The sequence below is a fragment of the Ambystoma mexicanum genome, chromosome 2q (assembly GCF_040938575.1).
Source record: "Ambystoma mexicanum isolate Mex_15411 chromosome 2q, UKY_AmexF1_1, whole genome shotgun sequence".
Classification (NCBI taxonomy): domain Eukaryota; kingdom Metazoa; phylum Chordata; class Amphibia; order Caudata; family Ambystomatidae; genus Ambystoma; species Ambystoma mexicanum.
Window position 1 is genome coordinate 1436218407 of NC_090924.1, and position 24771 is coordinate 1436243177.

General features: G+C 46.9%; 1 protein-coding gene across 1 annotated transcript in view; it reads right to left on the reverse strand.

Moving 5' to 3' along the window:
- Window positions 1–24771, reverse strand: part of F8 (coagulation factor VIII) — a 906500-nt gene that overhangs the window by 239717 nt on the left and 642012 nt on the right. The window contains exon 10 of the mRNA XM_069648978.1: window positions 17523–17616. Within this exon, the coding sequence (XP_069505079.1) occupies window positions 17523–17616 (94 nt within the window). The remainder of the gene's footprint in view (window positions 1–17522; window positions 17617–24771) is intronic.

A 24771-nucleotide genomic window follows, 5' to 3' on the forward strand; every position in this document is an offset into this window, starting at 1 on the left:
AGGCCGAGTGACTGTTTTTCGCTTTCATTCCCTCTCTACCGACTGCAACTGTTGCATGGGAGGTGGGTACACACCCTAGTGACACCTGTACTCTTAATCGTTCAGCCTCCTGAGTCACACTATTGGGATGGTCTCCTAGTGGATGCTATTGTAGCAACTACCCTATCACAAAAATAGAACGCACAAGTCTGGGATTGGTAGCTCGGGCAATCCTTAGCTCCGCCCACCCCCATCCGGCTCCCATCAGGTCAGTGCTCTTTTCACACTCATTACATTTATTTATTTATTTTACATTTATGGAGTGCACAAAACCTACAGGCATGAAGGCGCTGGTTGAATAAACAGATGGGAGGGGGCGGGAAGGGGGTAGGAGGAAGAGGGGGAGAGCAACTGGAGGGGATGGTTTATTCATTACATGAGCGGTTCATTGTCATTACAGAGCAGACCCCGCCGCCATCAGGGTAAGCAGGCCCGTGAGAACGATCCTCACCGCCCCGCTCCCCTCTCCAAGAGCCCACAATTCTTTTTGCCAACAGGCTGCTCCTCTGCCATTCGTCACAGCTTCCCTGTGCACCCCCACACGAGGAGAGCCCCAAAATGGCCGCCTGCACACACAGCATCCGCCTTGCCTAGCAACAGCAGCAGCATTCGGATTGGAGCCCTATGCCTATTTTCAGTGTCGAGGACCACCGGAAGGCGCTAGCCGGCACCCCCACATAAGACACCTACTTAAGGCACAAGCCTGTCCGTGCCTGTCCCAAACTGCCCGGGCCCAGGGCCAAAAATGCTGCCTTCAACACACCAGACCTTCAGCCACAGCATCGGCGCATCCGGTCACCTTGGTCACCCACAAAAGGAATGAGACGCGTGTCAGTCGAACCTGTCCTAACACCTACTGCCTTATAGCTAGACGTCCTATTGTGCACGGACTTTCAAATGTCACTGGTAGTTCTGCTGTACCTACACTACCCTGCTCCAATACTAACTATCTAGAAGCTCCTACCTGCCTGTTAGACCACGCCATATGTGTTAAGAATAGTGCTCTCATGCTCAGGCCCCCACCCCAGTGCCCATCTGCTAACCAAACTGTTCTGGCTTGTATTATGCCCACCCTGGCAGCAACTGGTCCTCAGAGATCACCCTCATGCATTAACTAGTCTATTGTACCCTGCAAATGACGCGCTAGCCATGTTGCATCTGATCTAGACTGTTGTCACTAGCATTGTTGCATTTGATCTAGCCTGTTGTCACTAGCATTGACCCACTAGCCTTGTTGCATCTGATCTAGACTGTTGTCACTAGCATTGTTGCATCTGATCTAGCCTGTTGTCACTAGCATTGACCCACTAGCCATGTTGCATCTGATCTAGCCTGTTGTCACTAGCATTGACCCACTAGCCATGTTGCATCTGATCTAGACTGTTGTCACTAGCATGGTGTCACTAGTATTGTTGCATTTAAACTAGCCTGTTGCTAATAGCACTTAAGTCAATGTATTTTACTGCACACATTGCATTCCTAACTTGAATCACCATGCTATCCTTACTGTAATAGTGTAATTACTTACTATTTATTGCTGAACCTGCTTAGGGCATACTACCGTTAATTCATTCACGCCAATGCATCAATCCTGTATGCGCCTAGCCTAAATCGAATTTGCCCATTGTGTATGCGCCTAGCCTAAGTCGAATTTGCCCATTGTGTTTGCGCCTAGCCTAAGTCGAATTTGCCCATTGTGTATGCGCCTAGCCTAAGTCGAATTTGCCCATTGTGTATGCTCCTAGCCTAAGTCGAATTTGCCCATTTTAGGATATATGCGCCCTTCGCCCCTACCCCCAGGCCACATCCACTATACCAAACATGGCCACCCACCACTCCAACAGGCTTCCATGCTCGGACTCCATTTCTCCAACTCCGTTCCTACCAGCCTTAATCACATATAAACTCCAAAACCACCTCCCCACAGCCACCCCTCCCACTGATGCTGTCCCTAAGCCTAAATCTACTGCCAGAGTCACATCTCACACACCAACATAGGAGCCCGCACAATCACAGCACACACCAAAACTCACAAACCCACACTGCAGACACTCCTCCCACCTACTACAATCACTCCCACCTCGAAACCCCAGCATCCCACCGCCAAACATCACACCAACACCGCCAAACCTAGCACACATGAACCGTCCCAAATCCAACTTGCTCTCATTAATGCCAGGTCATTACAAGCCCATGCCAAAGAAATACATGACTTAATCTACGACCTCAAGCTAGATGCTCTACCCATTACAGAAACTTGGCTTCATGAAGCTTCTGGACCAGCCCTATGCCAGTCCCTTCCCCCCGGTTACATCATCCTCCGTCAGGATAGACCAACACACAAAGACGGAGGTGTGGCCCTAATAGTCAAAGAAACACTGAAGGCCAGACAAATGAAATCCATCACATCTGAGAACTTCGATGCCCTATCAGTAAAAATCTCCTTCACACCTAACGACACCATGGCAATGCACCTTATCTACCGGCCTCCAGGCCCACTCCTGAACTTCCAAGCCGACATCCTACACCTCATATGTAACAACCTCAAACCAAATACTAAAGCCATACTCCTAGGAGACCTGAATCTCGGATTCAATGACACAAAAGACAAACACAGCAAAACCTTTGCTAAACCCCTTCTGGACTTACAATTCATCCAGAGAGTTGACTCTGCCACTCACACTAAAGGCTGCATATTAGACTGGTTAGTCGACCACAACTGTAGGGTAGATGTCAGCTCAAACACCCCACAACCTTGGACCGATCACCATCTCATCCACTTCTACGGTTCTACGTTATTTCGCTGCAGTATTTTTCATCGCAGGTTTTTTCATCGCTGTTTTTTTTTCTCGAAAATCTCGTTTTTGTATTTTTTTTTATTTTGGGGGAGTTACCCCCCCCCCCCCCCAAGCCCCCTTTTTTAATTTTTTTTATTCCCTTACACCCACAACCATATATTGAATTTTTTAACCCCCCCAAAAAAAAAACAAAAACAAGTTTTTTTTCCAAATAAAAATGGCGATGAAAAAACACGCGATTAAAAATACGGCGGTGAAATGCGTGTATACCCACTTCTACATCCCAACAAATGCAGCAATCACTCAAAACCTCCCCATGCCAGCTGCCCTAGCCAGATCCCAAAAAATACTCACTAAAGAGAGAATTTTCCCACTCCTAGAAGTCTCAGCATTAGCATCACCCACCTCTAATAACCCTAAAGAACTAGTCGAACTTTACAACACCACTATTAAAGAAGTCATCGACACAATTGCCCCATTACAGACCAAAAAAGCTAAAAAACTCTTCCACGCCAACTCGTGGTACAACCAAGATCTACGAGACTTAAAAACACTCAAAAGACACGCTCTTAAAAAAGGGCAATCCTGCCCCTCTGCCCCTCTGCGTGACTCATACCTAACTACTGCTAAACAATACAAAAACGCCATAGCCAAAGCCAAAGCTGCTACATACAATACTAGAATCGACAATGCCCAATCACACTCAAAAGAACTATTTGCTATCTTCAATGAGCTAGTTATACCTCCCACGTCCATACATCAAACGGTCAAAGACGAGAAATGGTGTAATGACATTCAGAAGGCTCTGCTTGACAAAATAGACCTACTCCAAAAGAAAATCAAAGCCAACCTTGACAATCTATCCAAATCTCCCCACAAAACACGGACCCTAGCTAACACTAAGCTCCCTATCCAACATGATAGCAACCCACCTCCGCCATTTACCTTCAGAAATGTAACCACTCCTGAGGTCCTACTCATTATGAAACAATTTAAACCCTCACTCTGCAAAGGAGAAATCTGTCCAGCAAACATAATCAAAGACTGCGCCGAGTCCCTAGCGCCGTTCATTGCAACCTTTATCAACACATCATTTGCCACTGGCTCAGTACCCTCCTCTCTCAAGGAAGCCTGGGCTCGTCCACTGCTAAAAAAGCCCACCCTAGACCCAGACTCACCTAACAACTACAGGCCAATCACAACAGTGCCATTCTGGCTGAAAATCCTGGACAGGGCTGCTTATCTACAGATACAAGCCTACCTCGACCTACACAACATCCTAGGCAAGAGACAGTCCGATTTTCGTCCACGCCATGGCACAGAGTCAGCACTACTCGACCTAAAAAAACAACTCCTAAGAAATATGGATAAAGGCAAATGTGCCATCCTCCTACTCCTTGACCTGTCGGCTGCGTTCGACATAGTCTACCATAAAATCCTAAAGACACACCTCACCAATACGGCTCACTTCTCTTCAGAGGCCACAACTTGGATCTCATCCTTCCTGGAGGGCAGAGCTATGAGGGTCTACTCAGACCAAGCGTCAGCCACTCGCTCCCCTATTAACTGCGGAGTACCACAAGGTTCCTGCACCTTCCCCACACTATACAACCTATTCACACTCCCTCTATTCAACAACCTAGAAGAATTTGGCATAACATTCACCAATTATGCCGACGATACACAAATTCTTCTCCCATTATCCGGTGATTACGAGCAAGACTTAAAAACGCTACAAAACACATATGCTATCATCCAGGCCAGGATGGCAGCCAATGGCCTCTGTCTCAATGGAGACAAGACAGAGATCCGACTGGTGGGACCAAAAGAATCCCTCAGTAAACTAGACAACAAATACAGTAACTTCTTAATTGAGAACTCTGTAATCTTAGTCTCCTCTTCTGTAAAAACTCTGGGAGTATACTTAGATTCAACCCTGTCCATGGACAGACATGTTGGTCACATCTCCTCCTCAGCAGCACTAACAACTAAGATAATCAATGTAGTAAAGCCTCACCTATCCACTGTAAACTGCCTCAACATCGCTAGGGCCACCATAGGTGCCAAACTGGATTATTGCAACATCATCCTACTAGGCACTTCTGCGAAAAACATAAATAGACTTCAAATCACACAGAACAATGCCTTGAGAGCAGCCCTCATTATTCCTAGGAGGAAACACATCTCCCCAGCAAGTCAAAATGCCCACTGGCTCCCAGTCAAAGAACGCATCCAGTTCAAGACTCTCATCATTACCCACAGATGCATATCCCAAGCTGCCCCTAGCTACCTTACTGAGCGTATACAACCAGTCCAGACACTCAGACCCAAAAGGGACCTGTACGCAAACCAACTCTCAGTCCCCAACTTCAACAGAGCAAAAGCTGGCGGTTCGAGCTTCGAAGTTCTAGCTCCAAAATCTTGGAACACTTTACCTCTCAAACTGAGAGCAGAAACATCCCTCATGGCCTTCAGAAAGGCACTGAAAACCACCTTATTTAAGTGAATCCTATTTAAAACACCACTGAAATGTGAATAATGGCTATAATTTACAACTGTACATATGCTCACTGTTCCCATGTAACCTCGGAACTTTAGCTATGTGTGTACCCATGTTCCCATTGTCTTGTTATATTCACCTATGCCAAGTAAATTTTCTTGTAACAGCGCCATGATGCCCGAGGGCAGCTGTGCACTTTAAGAATGCAAATAAATAAATAAATAAAATTGTCAATGGAATACACTGGTTTTAGCTGTTTCCTGAATGGTCATGGGGAGGCGGGTCGTTCCACAAGCAGGCGGCAATGACTGAGGAGCTGGAACCCCTGGCTCTGGTGCGTCTGAAGCCTAGGGTGGTCAGTCTGTGGCTGTATATTGGTCTTGTGGGTCTGAAGGAGCTGCTCTTGTAGATTCTCAGTAAGAGGTAGGGCGACGCAGAATTAGAGAGACATTGGCCCTCATTATGAGTCACCCAGTATGGAAATAACGGTGGCGGTAAATCCGCCGCCACCGTTGTTTCCATACCGGGTGATCTCGAGTACTGCAGGCAAAAGTGTCATTCCCGCCAGGTCTGACCTGGCGGGTTTAACACCACCCGCCTGCTGGCGGACGTGGAAACACCGGCACCATCACAAGATTTACCAAATTCCGTCTCCAAAATTCCCGGGTCACCGGGGTCGTAATGCCCCGGTAATTTCCGGGAATCACGGAGGCGAATGGTAATACGAATCTGGCGGTAACCTGCCGGAATTTCAGGCACGGTTACCGCCGGACTCATGAGGCCCATTGAAGGTTGATGGAGAGAAATTTTAAAGTTCATAGGTTCTCTGACTGGTAACCAGTGTACAGCTTTACTCTGAGCTGAGACATGGGGCCTCATTCCGAGATTGGAGGTAGCCATGGCGCTATTTGCGCCATGGCTGCCTCCAATACCGGGTCCGGCACTGGTCTGGTTCAATGGGGACTACCCGGTACATTCCGACCCTGGAGGGATCGGTAAATCCCCATTGAACCAACCATTCCCCATTCCCATTTGACCCCGTAGGGCTCAAATGGGAATGCTGAGGTTGCTAATAACGGGCTCGCGAATAGCAGGCCAGTTATTAGCGCCCTGGTCCCTTAGCGGGACCCGTAAAGGATGTGTGGTCAGACCACACATCCTTTACCGTTCCTGCTAAGGGACCTCGGAATTGGGTGGTAAGGGATTACCGGCACCAGTCTCCTTACCGGTGCCCGGTATCCCTTACCAGCCAACTTGTAATGACACCCATGGTCTCATTTGGTTAGTTGGTCGCAGCCCGGATGGCATTGTTCTGGATGGTCTGGAGCATGTTAAGGTTGCACTCCGAAGTGCCGGTGAGAAGGTAGTTACTGTCATCAGGCCGGGAGCCAATTACTACTCTAGCTATAGTCAGGCTATCTTGTGAGGAAAGGAAAGGAAAGGTGTAGTTGTATTCAAGAGTTTAGTGATGTGGGCTGCTGAGGAGGAGATCGCATTGACATGTAGGGTCATGCTGAGGCTCGAGTTCAAGTGGAGACCCAGAGTTCTGACAGATGAGAAGACTGGGATGGTGAAGGCATCAATGGTGAAGGATCCAAAGGCTGGGTCAAGTTTGGCTAAACAAGAGGGGGGCCAACTATCAAGATTTATGTTCTGTCATCATTAAGACAACGATAGTGTGCAGCCATCCAAGCTTGAATACTGCCATAGATTTCATTGATAGTGCGTGAGTCTTGTTCATAGTTGCCCAAGAGGGGGATGAGGATTTGGGTACCATCGCATAGTTGGTGTAGGAGATACCGAGAGAGGCGAGATGGACAAAGAATGGTTTAGTGTTAAGAGTTTGTTATACTCTGACAGTCTCCACCATAGTGGTCAAACACCCCAAAGGCTTGTCCAGAAAGAGGGACACTGTGCCCTTGTAAGGGGTACGCCGACCATAGTCTGACGTGGAGTGCAAAGGTGCTTCAGAGGAGCAGACTTAAGTGAGCCTAAGAAAGAGGTTAGGTCAAGAGAGGGGATAATAGGTAGGGGTGGAGGTCATGTTTATAACCACAAATCCCATAATCCCTCATCATTAACTATGCTTACTAGGGCTGAAGGGAGTTGTAGTCCTAAACATCTGGACAGCCAAAGGTTGCACACACCTGGTGTAGAGCCATCACAGCAAAGCGTCGATCAGAAAAAGGTCTTGCACGCAAGGTCCCCATGGACGAGTGTATAACCTGTGTGATTCCAGCACTCTACAAAGATGTACTGAAATGAGTCTGTGAATGGTTGTATGATGGCCTTGAAATGTGCTTAGGCTCACCATTAAAATAAGGAGGCTTGTTTGCCTGCTAGGTATTACCGTAACCTGTCAGGCCCCAGCCGGAAGAAGAAGAGATCGTCCAGCCGGCTGTCAGCAGTGTCTGAACCTGGAGTGGAAGCTGTGAAGGTTGAATGAGGTCGAGTAAAGATGGCAAAGAGAAATACTGAGTGTGGGCCGTCCCCCAGATTTGCCACATCTGCATATCCATATGCTTGGGTCTGGGATGGGGGCCGTCCCCCAGATTGCCACATCTCATTATCCATATGCTGGGGTCTGGGATGGGGGCCGTCCCCCAGATTGCCACATCTGCATATCCATATGCTGGGGTCTGGGATGGGGGCCGTCCCCAGATTGCCACATCTGCAGATCCATATGCTTGGGTCTGGGATTGAACAATAACATTTGCTGTGAAATAAAGGGGTTCTCACAGTGGCTAAATTCCTTCCCTGTCCCTCAAAACTCCTCGCTGAATATAGAGCAATAGAATGATAAGCTTCTTGGGGGTGCCATAGCGCGAGGGTATGCATAAGAAGAATTCTTCTCAACGTGAGAGATTAACCGAGAGGTATGCGGACAGTGGGTGCAAGATGTTGCCGGGCAGGTAGATACACCATGGGTAATATTCCATTAAGGGTCAAATACTCTAGGAGGGGGTATCTTCCAGGTATAATGCCTTGCTGTCTTTGAGGTTCTCTAGCGAGGGTCCTCTATTGAAGGACTCAGAGGCTTGCTAAGTGGTTTATAATGCAAAAGCCTGTGCACTGTTCTCCTGGCAGAACAGAGCACGAACGTCAGGCCGAGCAATATCCCATAGAGCGAAGTCAGAGAGGACAAAGCTCATGGTTTTGGTCGAGGACTGGGTTTCTTATAACATGCAACATAAACAGTACAATTAAATAGGTGGCCGTTCATAAGATACTAAACATGGCTTTCACACATGATGGGACAATGTAGGACAATGGACAAGTCTTAGCAGAGGCCTCACAAATCCCTGTAGATCCAGCTATGGGGCATTATCCTGGAAACTCAGGCCTTGGTCTCTGCTAACCTCGATGCTCAGGGCTTGGAGTCAGAGAGAACCAGTGAGTATGCCTCTATGATGGTAAGGTGTCACTAGTAAGGAACCAGCCATGTGCCTATAGCATTTTTAAAAGCTGCATAAGTTGGGATGGTTCTATTTGCATTCGGAAGGGGATTCCAGAGCTGAGGAGATACCACTGTGAAAGTCGTTCCACATACGCTCTTTATAGAAAGAGAACACACTATTAGTAGAAATAGTAGTAGGACACATATTCATAAAGCACATAATTATCACCAGCCCAGACCAGTTGCAAGGCGCCATGCAAACAAAACTCACAAAATTACATAAAACAATAGAAATGCAGACAACATTCATAAAACATAAACCTAGCGGCCTTCAAACCTACCAGTGCCAACTGGCTGGAAGATGAATGGGTGAAGGAGTGAATGTGTTTGTGCAGTTTAGATTACAAAGCATTGGGTGAAGGTGGACGTAAAGGTTATCCTACGACCCACTGTAAGCCAGCGTACAGATATAGGGCAGTGGAGAGGTGATCCCACTTTCAGGAATCGTGGAGCCCAAGGATAGACTCTTCACGTAATCCAGTCTAGGGAGCACAATGGCGATGATCCCTCAGGAATCATGGAGCCTAAAGATAGACTCTTCACATAATCCAGTCTAAGGAGCACAATGGCGATGATCCCTAAGGAATCATGAAGCCTATAGATAGACTCTTCACGTAATCCAGTCTAGGGAGCACAATGGCGATGATCCCTCAGGAATCATGGAGCCTAAAGATAGACTCTTCACGTAATCCAGTCTAAGGAGCACAATGGTGATGATCCCTCAGGAATCATGAAACCTAAAGATAGACTCTTCACGTAATCCAGTCTAGGGAGCACAATGGCGATGATCCCTCAGGAATCATGAAGCCTAAAGATAGACTCTTCATGTAATCCAGTCTAGGGAGCACAATGGCGATGATCCCTCAGGAATCATGGAGCCTAAAGATAGACTCTTCACATAATCCAGTCTAGGGAACACAATGGCGATGATCACTGTATAAGGAAAGGGAGAATTCTTCTGAGAGTTTCCAAATGCCAGGAAACATTTTTGCCCACTTCCATGTTCTGGGAATCTAGGGACAGGTCAGCATCCATGACCATGCCCAGGTTTTTATCTTGGGTGTCAGAGGTGAGCGACAGAGAAGAATTAGTCAGGGATTACAGGTGAAAGGTGTCTGGGTTACTGGGTGCATCGGCGTAGTGGCCACAAACTAGATTCAAGGATCTGATGAAGAATGGCAGACGGTGATGAGAAGAGAGGGTGGAGAGAGGAACCTTGTTGAACCACAAAAGAAATATGTTTTGGATTCAGATAAAAAGGGATCAATTGTAATTTACGGGTTTCAGTCTTTCAGGAATGTCTCAATTCAGTCCAGAGCACGTGTCCTAAAGCCCGGCTCTAATAATGGATCAGATCTGACCATCAAAATTGGCTTGGCACAAAGCATTAATTGGAATCATATAACGAGGAGAATTTCTTTGCAGTTCAATGATAGGCCTGGAGGAGGGGGCAAGAAGCGGGTGAAAGCAGTGCAGGAACGCATCCTGGCAAGTGTGGCGATATCTCCTAGAGAAAGGTTGCCCTCCTCTTCCAAAAAGGTGTAACGTGAGAATTGAGAACTGACACACTCTGGAACAATGGGATATGAAAATTGGGAGCAAGCCCCGGCTTGTTGTCAAACCGAGCTTAAAACCATACTTTCAGGCTTTTTAAAATTTCTTTATGATCTTTAAATTAGTTTATTATTACAAGCAAAGCATTAAAGGCCATTGTCTAAAAATGCTAATTAAGAAGCTCAAGCCTCAATTGGAATGATATTTGGTTGGCTAGCCACAAAGTTTCTGCTCTGACTGTGGAAGCATCAATGCCTTAGGAGAAGAAATTATCTGAACTCGCCAATGGGAAAAGAAAGCTTCTGTGGCCCATCAAAGGAAACAAAACCTTTGGAAGACCGTCGAACGTCTTTAGGTTTATCTCTATAAAAATGAGGAACTCTTTGAACATTTATTTTATGGAAGTTTTTTTACCTCAAAATCAATGGAAGCCAATTTTGTGACTTTAACAAAAACTTCCTGAAAGTGTGGCTAATTAGGAAGGTTAGTTACTTTAAATGACCTTTTGTCTCATAAAACCTGCATACAGTTCCTAAGCCGAGTCTGCTTGCAGGGCATCTATTCCCCTTGCACTGGGGTATGCAACCTGTATCTCTCCAGAGGTTTTTGCACTACGACTCCCATGATCCCTCCTCATTGACTATGATGGCTAGGACAGATGGAATGTGTAGTCCAAAACCTAGCAAAAGGGATTTGAAACAGGATCATTGTCCTGATGGTTAAGAGAAAACCCTGCAAGAATAATCCAGCTCAAAAGGTATATTTACCAGGGAATTGATTTGCTTGTCTACGCGTCACATAAGATGAGGGCTTTCAATACAATCTTTAAAAAAACCATGAGTAAATTGTCTAGAAATAACTTTGTTTAGAAAGATCCCAGTAGCGAGCGAGGCAATGAAAGGGTGGTTGAACAAGGATGAAAGGGAGGCTAAGTGAAGGGTATGAGAGTAGAGGAAAGGGGAACTGATTGAGCGGGGCTGAGCTTCACCTGTTGGCACAACAGAACTGACCTTTCAGAGGGAGGAGTAAAATTAGAAAGGGATGATGAAAGGAAGGAACTAGGAGAAAAGAGAGAAGGAGGAGTTGAGAATGAAGAAGAACAGAGAGAGTCTGTTAAAACTGAAGTAAAAATCCAAACCAAAAGCAGAGAGTGAATTCAGTGAAGGATCCGGAGGGCGAGAAGACAGAAGACTATTTGGAAGCAGGAATGATAGACAGGGATGGGGTGTGAACATGCACGAGGACTTGCTAATAAAGGCGTTATGCATGTGATCCTGACCGTAGCAGGCATGCAAAGAGCAGCGGGATCAGTAGACGGGTGGGATTTTCTGAACGCACTTTCCGATTCGCGCAGTAGCTCTGTGTAGGTTGCCACGAGGGAGCGAGCCAGAGTTGAGGTAATTTTGGAGATGGAACAAAAGGAAAATAAGGCTGAAGAGAACCTAACATGGATGACGGCAGCGGAAAAAAGAAAAAAATAAGAATACAAATGGAGAGGGGGAAGGGAATGGTGAGCGGTAGTCGAGAAGGAAGATGCATCAAAAAGACAAAGGAGAAACGGAGACAGCAAGATGAGAAAGGAGGAATATGAGTGAAGAATAAAAAAGGATTGTCAGCAGAAGGAAAGGTAACTCGGGAGGATGAGTGGAGAAAAAGAAGTCAAGAGAAGAACCTTAAAGCTGGCAGGGTGGGAGGGATAGGAAATTACATTAAAATAAACTCAGTGGAAGCCATACACATCCTTCTGGCAACAGGACAGAAGACTGACCGGAAATGTGACCGGAAATGAATGGGCGGAGCATAGGGAGGGGCAGAGCCATCGCACTCACTGCTTAGAGCTGAGGCTTTCATGCTATGCTAGCGCCCCAATATGCTCCTATGGGAGGGCCTCGCTAAGGAAAGGACTGCCAGGGATGACCTATAAGACTAATGCTGGTTCATAAATAAACCGCATGCAGCCAATCAGTCCATCTTCCTTGAGAAATGATCCATTGCAGCCAAAGGTTCAGAGCAGGGGAGACAACTTTATATTAATGTATTTGGGAATGTATTCTCATCCATTTCAGAGATAGATACATTAATGCACTGAACACATATGTTAATGGAACCACCCCTTCACCCCCCATTGAAGCATCCCACACATCCCCTTCAGGGAAGCATCCCACACACCCAATTCAGGGAAGCACTCATCACACCCACTTCAGGGGAGAATACCACACATGTACTTCGAGGAAGCAGCCCAAACATCACCTTCAGTGAAGCACCCAACACATCACCTTCCAGGAGGAAGCCCAATAATCCCTGCATGGAAGAACCCTACACATTCCCTTCAATGAAGAAGTCCACAAATCCCTGCAGGGAAGCACCCTACACATTCCCTTCAACGAAGAAGCCCACGAATCCCTGCAGGGAAGCACTCTACATATTCCCTTCAACGAAGAAGCCCACGAATGCCTGCAGGGAAGCATCCCAAACATCACCTTCAGTGATGCACCCAACACATCATCTTCAGGGAAGATGCCCACAAATCCCTGCAGGGAAGCACCCTACACATTCCCTTCAATGAAGAAGCCCACGAATGCCTGCAGGGAAGCATCCCAAACATCACCTTCAGTGATGCACCCAACATATCATCTTCAGGGAAGATACCCACAAATCCCTGCAGGGAAGCACCCTACACATTCCCTTCAATGAAGAAGCCCACGAATCCCTTCAGGAAAGCTACCCACACTTCACCTTCAGTGAAGCACCCAACACATCATCTTCAGGGAGGAAGCCCAAGAATCCCTGCAGGGAAGCACCCTACACATTCCCTTCAATGAAGAAGCCCACGAATCCCTGCAGGGAAGCACCCTACACATTCCCTTCAACGAAGAAGCCCACGAATGCCTGCAGGGAAGCTCCCCAAACATCACCTTCAGTGAAGCACCCAACACATCATCTTCAGGGAAGACGCCCAAGAATCCCTGCAGGAAATCACCCTACACATTCCCTTAATGAAGAAGCCCATAAATCCCTGCAGGGAAGCACCCTACACATTCCCTTCAACGAAGAAGCCCACAAATGCCTGCAGGGAAGCTACCCAAACATCACCTTCAGTGATGCACCTAACAAATCATCTTCAGGGAAGATGCCCAAGAATCCCTGCAGGGAAGCACTCTACACATTCCCTTCAACGAAGAAGCCCACGAATGCCTGCAAGGAAGCTCCCCAAACATCACCTTCAGTGAAGCACCCAACACATCATCTTCAGGGAGGAAGCCCAAGAATCCCTGCATGGAAGCACCCTACACATTCCCTTCAACGAAGAAGCCCACGAATCCCTGCAGGGAAGCACCCTACACATTCCCTTCAACGAAGAAGCCCACGAATCCCTGCAGGGAAGCACCCTACACATTCCCTTCAACAAAGAAGCCCACGAATCCCTGCAGGGAAGCACCCTACACATTCCCTTCAATGAGGAAGCCCACGAATCCCTGCAGGGAAGCTACCCACACTTCACCTTCAGTGATGCACCCAACACATCATCTTCAGGGAAGATGCCCAAGAATCCCTGCAGGGAAGCACTCTACATATTCCCTTCAACGAAGAAGCCCACGAATCCCTGCAGGGAAGCACCCTACACATTCCCATCAAGGAGGAAGCCCATGAATCCCTGCAGGGAAGCACCCTACACATTCCCTTCAACGAAGAAGCCCACGAATCCCTGCAGGAAATCACCCTACACATTCCCTTCAATGAGGAAGCCCACGAATCCCTGCAGGGAAGCTACCCACACTTCACCTTCAGTGATGCACCCAACACATCATCTTCAGGGAAGATGCTCACAAATCCCTGCAGGGAAGCACTCTGCATATTCCCTTCAACGAAGAAGCCCACGAATCACTGCAGGGAAGCACCCTACACATTCCCTTCAATGAAGAAGCCCACGAATCCCTGCAGGGAAGCTACCCACACTTCACCTTCAGTGAAGCACCCAACACATCATCTTCAGGGAGGAAGCCCATGAATCCCTGCAGGAAATCACCCTACACATTCCCTTCAACGAAGAAGCCCACAAATCCCTGCAGGGAAGCACCCTACACATTCCCTTCAATGAGGAAGCCCACGAATCCCAGCAGGGAAGCATCCCACGCATCCCCTTCAGGGAAGAAACCCACGCATCTCTTGCAAGAAAGCACCTCATGGGCCCCCTCAGGGAAACACCCCTCCCATCACATCCAGAGAAGCACAGCATGCATCCCCTGCAGGGAAACATCCTTGTGAAGCACTGACACATCTTCTGCAGGGAAGTAACGCATACATTCCTGTTGTATTGTGCCTGTCTGAGGTGAGGTAGCTTGTGATGTCATTGGAATGTTTATGAGTGGATGATGGAATGTTTTGGGTGAGTGTTCTGTGTAGTGGCAGTTACAGCTAGGGATGTAACGGTATTACGGTATACCGTTAAAGATACCGTGAACCACTTAACTGAACAATAATAACCGTCACATTGTTTATACCGGTATACCGTTCATACCGTTAAGTGTGCTTTTCAATCTAATTTGGAAAGGCTGCAGTAAGCAAGTGCTGCACAGTCTTGGTCTTGCACTGTTGGATGTGCCGTCTACCAAGTAGTTTCAGTTGGAGCAGTTTTTAATGCCATTCCATAAACCACACGTGCCTGTCACAAAATCAATATGTTAGCAATAGGAAGAATAAATACAGTGCCAAGAAGGAAGAGGGTTTACTTTGGGTTGGCGGCTTTGGGGTTTATATATTTATAATGGATAATGTTTTCTAAACATATGACAATGGGGGATTTCCCTGATTCTATCATTGAATTTACATATAATTAGTCTCTGTAGTCTCTGTGGGTATTCCCTGCTGCCATACCAAAGGGTAACATGTCCGTGATTACTGAACACCTTTTCGCCAGCAAGTAAACTAAAGGCTGTAACGTAAAGAGAGTGCGTGTACGTGTGTGTATGCGCACAAGCGTATACTACCATCAACCTCCATTGATCTGTGGCATGCAGGTTATCAAGATGGCAACATGTTCATCTTCACGAGTAGCCAGTGGGGGAGCTAAAAGCCTAAATGACCACTTAAGAAAAGCTATTCAGTTTGCTTTACCAGTTGCAGCAGAGCTCCCCCCCCTCTCCCCTCATCTCCTCTCCACACGTGTGTTTGGTGGAAGCAAGGGGTGGCATTTCAGTGGAAAGTATGTTGAAAAGCCCAATTCTGGCACTGGGTGCCTAGTTTTGTTTGTGATGATAAATCTGACAATTTATGACCTTTTAGAAAATATTTGTTAAGATTAGTTAGCTCCACCTGCTATACCGCGATAACCATGATATACCGTCATTTGGCAAGAAGGTTATTGTACCGTCAAAAAACTAATACCGTGACACGCCTAGTCACAGCTGGCTGGCCCTGGGTGATGGGAGCCGGTGTTTGTCTAAGCTAATGTCCTTTATGTCTTTATGTGAATCTGCAACTAAGAACCTGGACATAAACTTACATGAAGTTACCTTAAAGTGCCTGGAACCTACTTTATAACAATTCCCTGAAGGGATGCACCCCCATTTTGCCTGTAGCGAGGCACCCCAGACATCGCCAGCCATGAACGACCCCACACATTCTCTCCAGGAAAGTACCCCACACTTCCCTAGCACCACTTGCCTGCATGTACGGAGGAACCCTATAAATTCCTTGGAGGGAAGCACTTCATACAGGCTAAGAACCTTGGTGTCAACTTCGACTCCACCCCTCCTTCTCTCCTCACATCTCTGATGTCTCTAAGAAGTCAAACTATCAGCTGCACCTCCTCAGAGGTATTCTTCCTTTTCTCCAATTCCCCCAGAAGCTCACTGTCTCCAGAGCTCTGGTCCTCTTTAGGCTGGACTATTGCAACAGCCGCTTTCTAAATCTTCCTGCCTCTACTCTTCGACCTGTACAACTTATCCAGAACAGGACTGCGAGACTTGACATTGGCCTCAAGCCCAGGGATCGTATCTCTCCAGTTCTGAAATATCTTCACTGGCTCCCTGTTGCAGCAAGGATCAAATTCAAGATGCTCTGCATCGTCCACAAGGCTTTATGGGGCCTGCGACCGATCTATGTCCAACATTCTCTTCCAATACATCTTCCTTCTCGAACTCTCTGCTCATCTACCTCCAACTCACTGAGGGTCAGACTCTTCTCCAAGCAGAGAGTTGTGGCAGATCTATCTTCTCGGTTGGGGCCTCCTTCTGGAACAGCCTCCCTCAAACTTCAGCAGAACCACCTCCGGTTCAGGAAGCAACTCAAGACCTTCCTTTTCGCTTTCACCTTCTCTCTTCCTCCCCCCTGCTGACACACCTGACTGCTCCTCTGAACTCAGGCCCAGGCTCCTACATGTCCAGTTACCCTCGCACTGCCTCTGGGCTCCCCAGAACTTAATGGTCTGTATCTGCAACCCTACAGTCCCTTCTCTCTGCACTTATGAGCCACCCGATGGCTACACTTTCCCCTTGCCCCCCCAGAAATTCTCCCCTTGCCTGCTCCACGCAATGCTTCTGGGCTCCCCAGAACTTAATGGTCTGTATCTGCAACCCTACAGTCCCTTCTCTCGGCACTTATGAGCCACCGGCTGGCTGTACTTGTGAGTTAACTGCACTTCCCCTTGCTCCCCCCCCGGCACTTCTTTCCTTCCCTCTTCCCTGCACTTCTGCGATCTGAATGGCACAAGGCCTAGTAAGATAAGATAGTTATTTTGTCCTCATTTTGTTTCCCCCTCCTTGTCTTGTCATGCCTAGACACACTTGTGTACAGGCGCGTTATAAATGCCACATCATATCATATCCCCTCCAATAAAGCACCCCACACATCTCCTGCAGGGAAGCATCCCACACATTATTGCATGGAAGCAGTTCAGATATCCTCTTCCAGGAATCCCCCCCACACATATCTGCAGAGAGCACCAGACACATCCCGTACAGAGCACCACGGCACACATTCCATACAGGGCAGCACCTTTTCAGCACCACATACCGGTAACTAACTATCCATTCACAGGGCGAGACCCCTACATCTTCATCAAAGGTCTATTCACTTATCTTCTACCCCCAATTGTGGAGACACCCTTGCAGTCCCTGGCATATGTTGGCATGGGTCATACTCTTGTATCCTCATTGCTGTCTGCTAGTCTTACCTTTCAAGGACCCCAGTGGTCTGAAAGCCCCGACATTGGTGAGGCCGTGGGGATAGATGTTGTAGGGATGACTTGCAAGGTTCCGGAACACAATCTGAAATGACAGTAAGAGTCACCAAATCTCTTTGCGTGAACATGCTGGTCATAATGGCCAAATCCCCCTAATTTGGAATGAGACTCACGAATCCTGCACCCAAAAGGCTTTCACTGTTCACACTTTTTTTTTACTTTCTCCCAACTAAAATTGGCTTTACTCCAATGCAAGCCAATTGAGAAAAACCCAACCTCCCTCTCCCTGGTGCACAATTTCACACTTCAGTTCTCTTGAAATTTGAGCAATGTGAAACCAATGTCTATAGACCAGAGACGGTCAACGTCACCTTGGGATCTCCTTGGTGTGGAGCGAGTCCTGGATAGGTGCAGAGCGAGTTGTCTACGTGCTTCATTACGGGTCCGACGGTAACCCTGCCGGTGATACCGGTGGGTTTTCGCCAGACCCTTAAAGAAATACTGGCCCCTGACTTCCCGGGGACACTAGGTTATTACGAAGTCAGGCGCCAGTAATTCTGTTAATCGACATTACCATGGAGTCCCATAGCACTCCATGGGAGTGGGACCACAGAAGCACGGGCACCGTTAAAAACAGTGCTTGTAGTTCGGGTACGGCTTGCCTACTGTGGCCGATGTGTCCGGTAGGGTCTGCCCTGTAGGGCACAGCGGCTCCGGCAGGCAAACCCGTAGTGTGCCGGTCCGTAAACAACAGTGCCGGTTTTTACTTCTGAATTAATGAGCACTGCCCCACACATCCGTCAGAGCTAGGGAGACACTTAAATACGTGTGAATAAAGAGCAGACTCACCAAAGGGTTGCTACTCATATCCTGCTTCCAGCTGTGGCCAAAGGGAGACTGGGCCATTGAGAATGTCCCAGAAGTGACACGATGAGGAGCCATGCTTGCCAGTCGCTGGGGCTCAGGATAGGACGCAGGTCATAGGCTCGCTACTCAACGCCACCCCGAGTAAGATTTTTGGTGCAGTGTTAAATATCTTCTCGACGAACCAGCCAATCAACTAGTCGTTTTTTTAATTCAGGTACAGAGCAGCACTTTGAGTCTGAACTTCCAGAAGACCAGCACCTGTCCCCAAGCCTTCCTAATTCCTTATCACCCCCTAATCCTTAGGGAAGCTGAGGCACAGGCTGTTGGCATGAACTGCCAATCAGCATCACTACTGCGGGGCGGGGCGGGGCGGGGCGAGAGGAAGGAGTGCAGAAGTGCGCATGCGCAGGTCCACCTCGCAACAGCTGCACGATGCACGCGGATCCTCAGTGCTGGAACACTGGGATGAAAGTGCGTGGAAGAGCCACGCCCCTTTCATTGTGGAGAATGCACCAATTAAAACGCCCTGCTGTGAAGAAAGTAGGATGCACGGTGCCCCCATACGCACTTAGTATACTATAACGACAACAGTAAGGTGTTAATGGTCCTCCGATGTGCGTACGCAGGCGTGCAAATATGTACACAGACGTGTTCATTTCTTTATTTGCAGGTAACATCTCATGATCCTCGTTTATCCACTTCTACCATTCACATTCAAGACCCACCGGGGAGGGGGGGAGAGGGGTTTAAATACAGGGAACCCTACATTAGGGGACTCTACCACAGCAAGCATCTGCACACATTTACTCAAGTTATGAGCCCAATTGGTTCACCTTCTCCACGACAAATGTAAGTCTTGCACCAGATGTGTCGTTGCCTTCTTATGCAATATCTTGGCTGCTCGTGCAACGGTTCAGCATTTCGAGGAGCTAAAATGTAACTTCGACTTACAAAACCATTGCCAACGTGTGTTTTTCCATGTTACAAATGAGAATCTACTGTGGACCATGGCTGCTTGCTCTACAGGCCCCGTCTACCATCTCCTCTGCCTTAAGGAAGATCAGTCTTCAACAGAGCCACTCACATTTGCCTTGCTCAAAGGAGAATCTACTGTGGAGCATGGCTGCTTGCTCTACAGGCCCCGTCTACCATCTCCTCTGCCTTAAGGAAGATCAGTCTTCAACAGAGCCACTCACATTTGCCTTGCTCAAAGGAGAATCTACTGTGGAGCATGGCTGCTTGCTCTACAGGCCCCGTCTACCATCTCCTCTGCCTTAAGGAAGATCAGTCTTCAACAGAGCCACTCACATTTGCCTTGCTCAAAGGAGAATCTACTGTGGAGCATGGCTGCTTGCTCTACAGGCCCCGTCTACCATCTCCTCTGCCTTAAGGAAGATCAGTCTTCAACAGAGCCACTCACATTTGCCTTGCTCAAAGGAGAATCCACTGTGGACCATGTTATGCAGGCCCTACCTATCATCGCCAGTGTCTTCAGGGACTTTGAGAGGCAACAGGCATATGGTATTTGCCTTAAGCAAGTGCAGCTCTAGGCTGTCTTACAAATATTACATTATCTGCCTTGAGGGAGTGGGACACTGTTATATATGCTTTGGATCATGGCAGTGTCTCCCTTGAGACAGTCACCTTGTTATTTTACTTCAACCGTGCCTGTGTCTACCTTGAGGAATTGGTACGTCATGCTATTTTACTTCAACCATGGCTGTGTCTACCATGAGGAATTTGGACGTCATGCTATTTTACTTCAACCATGGCTGTGTCTACCTTGAGGAATTGGTACGTCATGCTATTTTACTTCTACCATGGCTCTATTTACCTTGAGGAATTGGGACGTCATGCTATTTTACTTCAACCATGGGTGTGTCTACCTTGAGAAATTGGTACGTCATGCTATTTTACATCAACCATGGTTTTATTTACCTTGTGGAATTGGGACGTCATGCTATTTTACTTCAACCATGGCTGTGTCTACCTTGAGAAATTGGTACGTCATGCTATTTTACTTCAACCGTAGATGTATCTACCTTGAGGAATTGGGACGCCCCGTCATTTTACTTCAACCGTGGCTGTATCTACCTTGAGGAATTGGAATGCCTGTCATTTCACTTCAACCATGGCTGCGTCTACCTTGAGGAATTGGGACGTCATGCTATTTTACTTCAACCATGGCTGTATCTACCATGAGGAATTGGTACGTCATGCTATTTTACTTCAACTGTGGCTGTACTTACCTTAAGGAATTGGGACGTCATTGTATTTTACTTCAACTGTGGCTGTATCTACCTTGAGGAATTAGTACGTCATGCGATTTTACTTCAACCGTGGCTGTATCTACCTTGAGGAATTGGTACGTCATGCTATTTTACTTCAACCATGGCTGTGTCTACCTTGAGGTATAGGTACGTCATGCTATTTTACTTCAACCATGGCTGCATCTACCTTGAGGAATTAGAACGTCATGCTATTTTACATCAACTATGGCTGTGTCTACCTTCAGGAATTGGGGGGTCATGCTATTTTACTTCAACCATGGCAGTATTTACCTTGTGGAATTGGGACGTCATGCTATTTTACTCCAACCGTGGCTGTATTTACATTGAGGAATTAGGACGTCATGCTATTTTACATCAACTATGGCTGTGTCTACCTTCAGGAATTGGGGGGTCATGCTATTTTACATCTACCATGGCTGTATTTACATTGAGGAATTGGGGGTCATCCTATTTTCCATAAACCATGGCTGTATTTACCTTGAGGAATTGGGACGTCATGCTATTTTACTTCAACCGTGGCTGTGTCTACCTTGTGGAATTGGGACGTCATGCTAGCTATTTTACACCAACCGTGGCTGTGTCTACCTTGAGGAATTGGTACGTCATGCTATTTTACATCTACCATGGCTGTATTTACCTTGTGGAATTGGGACATCATGCTATTTTACTTCAACCATGGCTGTATTTACATTGAGGAATTGGGGGTCATGCTATTTTCCATAAACCGTGGCTGTATTTACCTTGAGGAATTGGTACGTCATGCTATTTTACTTCAACCATGGCTGTGTCTAACTTGATGAATTGGGACATCATGCTATTTTACTTCAACCATGGCTGTGTCTACCTTGAGGAATTGGTACGTGTTAGGGAGAATTCTCAAGAATGGCTAATTTCCCTTACCTACTGAGTCCCTCAGCAGCTTTGCTGGATTTCTAGGATTTATTTTTTCACCTGGTAAGAGTTTGAGACTATTTTTCCACTCTTTCATGTGTTTTGCTGTGTGTGTTTAACATTGTTGGGTTCATGGCCTGTGGATCCTCACCTACTCCACAGGCATCATCTTTTTACTGTGTAGTGACACAGGGTTGTCTTTTAGACTTCCCAACTCAGACTCCATTTTCTGGGACTGACTACTGTCTCCGAGAACATGTAAAGTTGCCATTGACTTTATTAGTCTTTTTAAATCCACAGATCCAGTACAAACCATCTTACATGAAGTACTGGAATGGGTTAATACTTATGCCTTTTTGTCTGTTTCTCTTGGAGCATTGTTTTGCTCCCTTTTCATCAAGACTTGGCTGTTGGCAGTGGTAACTACCCTATTTTTCCTACCGCGGTTATCTTAAATAACCTTGGTATTGTTTTAGGCTATCTTGGTAGCCTCGAACTTAAACCTGCTAGAACATATTGGTTTTTATACGGTTCTGGCTGGGTTTATTCGCCATTTCTTTTTGAAAATGTCTTTCTCGTGTTTTTCTCTGCGCGCCAAACCAGGTTTGGCTGCTTTGTTCACCGTCTCTTTGCAGGCTTCTACACAGAAGCCCTCCTTAGGCGCCTGAAGGTCTGGGTAGGCAGGATGTGAGGGAGGGGTTTTAGGACCTCTGCCATGGGTTCCCTTGGTAACCAAAGTCACACTCCTTTTTGATTGGCTAGGTGACTATCCGGCCAGGACAGCCACCCTGCTGTGTGATTGACAGCCAGGCTGTGTGAATGGGGGAAAACTGCATATAAAGAAGGTCTCTGGGTCTGGAAAGGCAGAGTCGCCTCTGGAACGAAAGAACCGATGAGGAGCTGATGGAAGAGGACCACTACCACCACTAAACCGCCCGGTGAAGCCCTGCTGCAGGTCCGAATCCTCAAACTCCAACGACAGAGAAGACCCACCCGGAATCTTCTTCCCCTGAGCTGGTGGGACCAACCAGTTTGCCCCAAACTGCAAGCCAGGACTCCCTCCTCTGGTCGAATTCACTGTACAGAGCTGCAGTGGCCCAGATAGCCAGGAAGGTCGGACACTACTTGGGTTTTAAGGAGCGCACCTTTTATTTGTTGCTTTGCTCCGCTGCTGGTTTCTTCCCTGGACAGTGCAGGACCCTCCAGTCTTCCTACTTCATGCCAGTCCGACAGTCACTTCAGGAACTGTGAGCCTGCAGGAACTGCCAGGAACGTCTGCCTCAGCTACAGCATCTTCTCCATTTAAAGGTACTGTGCAAATCCGATTGTTCGTTTCGTCCAGCTGCGGTGAAGATGTGTGAAACCTTTCTCCAATCTGAGGGCTTGTCCTTCTCTACTCTTTAAACTAACTTTTCTGCCGACCAACTTCAACCGGAACTCTTGGCAAAGACTTAACCACAAACTACCCTGAACTGTGTGATCTTGAGCAAAAGACTTTTGTCCTATTGACTTTGGCCCTAAGCCTATTTGATTTGATTCCATAACTGTAGTTCCTCTTTCTAGATTGCCCTGCTTACTTACCTGTTGGTGCTGCTCAATTTCTGCCTAACTTTGTCTTTCCCTACCTTTTAAATTTCTGGAGTGCCTTTTTGCTTGGGAGTGGTGTGGTGTATTAAGAGTGTGATTTATAAACTGCTTTACTTTAGTGAAATGTTATACAACTGATGTGTAAATAAATGTATATTCTTTTAGTGAGAAACCTTGAGTCAGTGTTTGCCTGAATCATAGTAATTGCTGTCCTTTGTGTAACTATTTGATACTGCTCACTTGCTCTTGAGATAAGTCTGGATGCTCAGCCATCGCTACCACTTTTAATGTGTAGTACAGGCTTGTACCAAAGGTGAATTTGTACTGTCATTTGTAGTCTTAATTGTGTGTGGTGTTTCCAAAGGGTACTGCATATAATTCTGCCTAACAGTATGTCATGCTATTTTACTTCAACCATGGCTGTATCTACCTTGAGAAATTGGTACGTCATGCTATTTTACTTCAACCATGGCTGTATCTACCTTGAGGAATTGGGACGCCCTGTCATTTTACTTCAACCGTGGCTGGATCTGCCCTGGGGAATTGGGATACCATGTTATTTTTGCTTCAATGTAGGCCATAACTGAAGTTGAGGTGCACGGTACCCAAAGAGATCCCTTTCCAGCTAACCAGGCTTTGGTCTTACCCTGACTTAGGGTAGATGTGGTCGAGGAGCCAGGTCACAAGTCATGGGAGGGTGTGTGGAGTGTCAGAAATCAGCCCAAAGGTTTTGTTTCTTGAATAAATGAAAGTCTAAATAGTGTTACCAAAAAACAGAATGCTTTCAGGGAGTACAGTTTACCAAATGCCAGGGTAGCAGAAGTGATGTTGCATGACTTTTGGTCTGGTGACATCATAGAACGTCATGCATAATATCTGACCACAGTGACATCATGAAAAAATACTAAGTGTAAAGTGAATGTATCAGAAATTTGGCTTAAGCAAATAGAAACTTGTTTTAGTTACAAAGCACATATATGACAATCATTAGTTGCCCAAAATCGTGTTTCTATGGCTTGTATCTGCTTCGACTCGAGTCACATGTTTTGCATAGGCCACCATCAGTGGTTTGTTCGGAGTATTACATCTCGTTTTTCGAAAACAGGGCTTTGACAGGTGCCTACCTGTCACACTATCTCTATCCTACATGTACCGGAACCCATGATCCTTCACACGTCGGCGTCCTCAGATTGTTCCATTTTCTGACATGTTGTATGAAACTGAGGGAACCCCTTTGATTATTTATATTGTCCTGTTGCTTCCAAAAGGGGAGGCAGGGCGGGTGCTTGTGATTCTATGCATATACAAGCCACATACAAATGATTACTGCGTAAATAACGTTTGTCTTATGAGGCTTGTGAATCTGCTTCGATTCACATGCTTTGGATACATTAGCAAGTATTACCAGAGGAAGGCGGCAGGCTGGGCTGATGGGACAGTAGCAAACAGATGTTTAAGCACAGCTTGTCCCGCTTGAGAATGATCTCTCGCCTGTGTAGCAACACAATAATGTTGTGGGAATGTGTGAACTGAGCTCCAGGATGCTGCTTTGCAAATGTCTTCTAAGGTTACACTAGCATATATACCTAGCGTAGTGCCTGCGC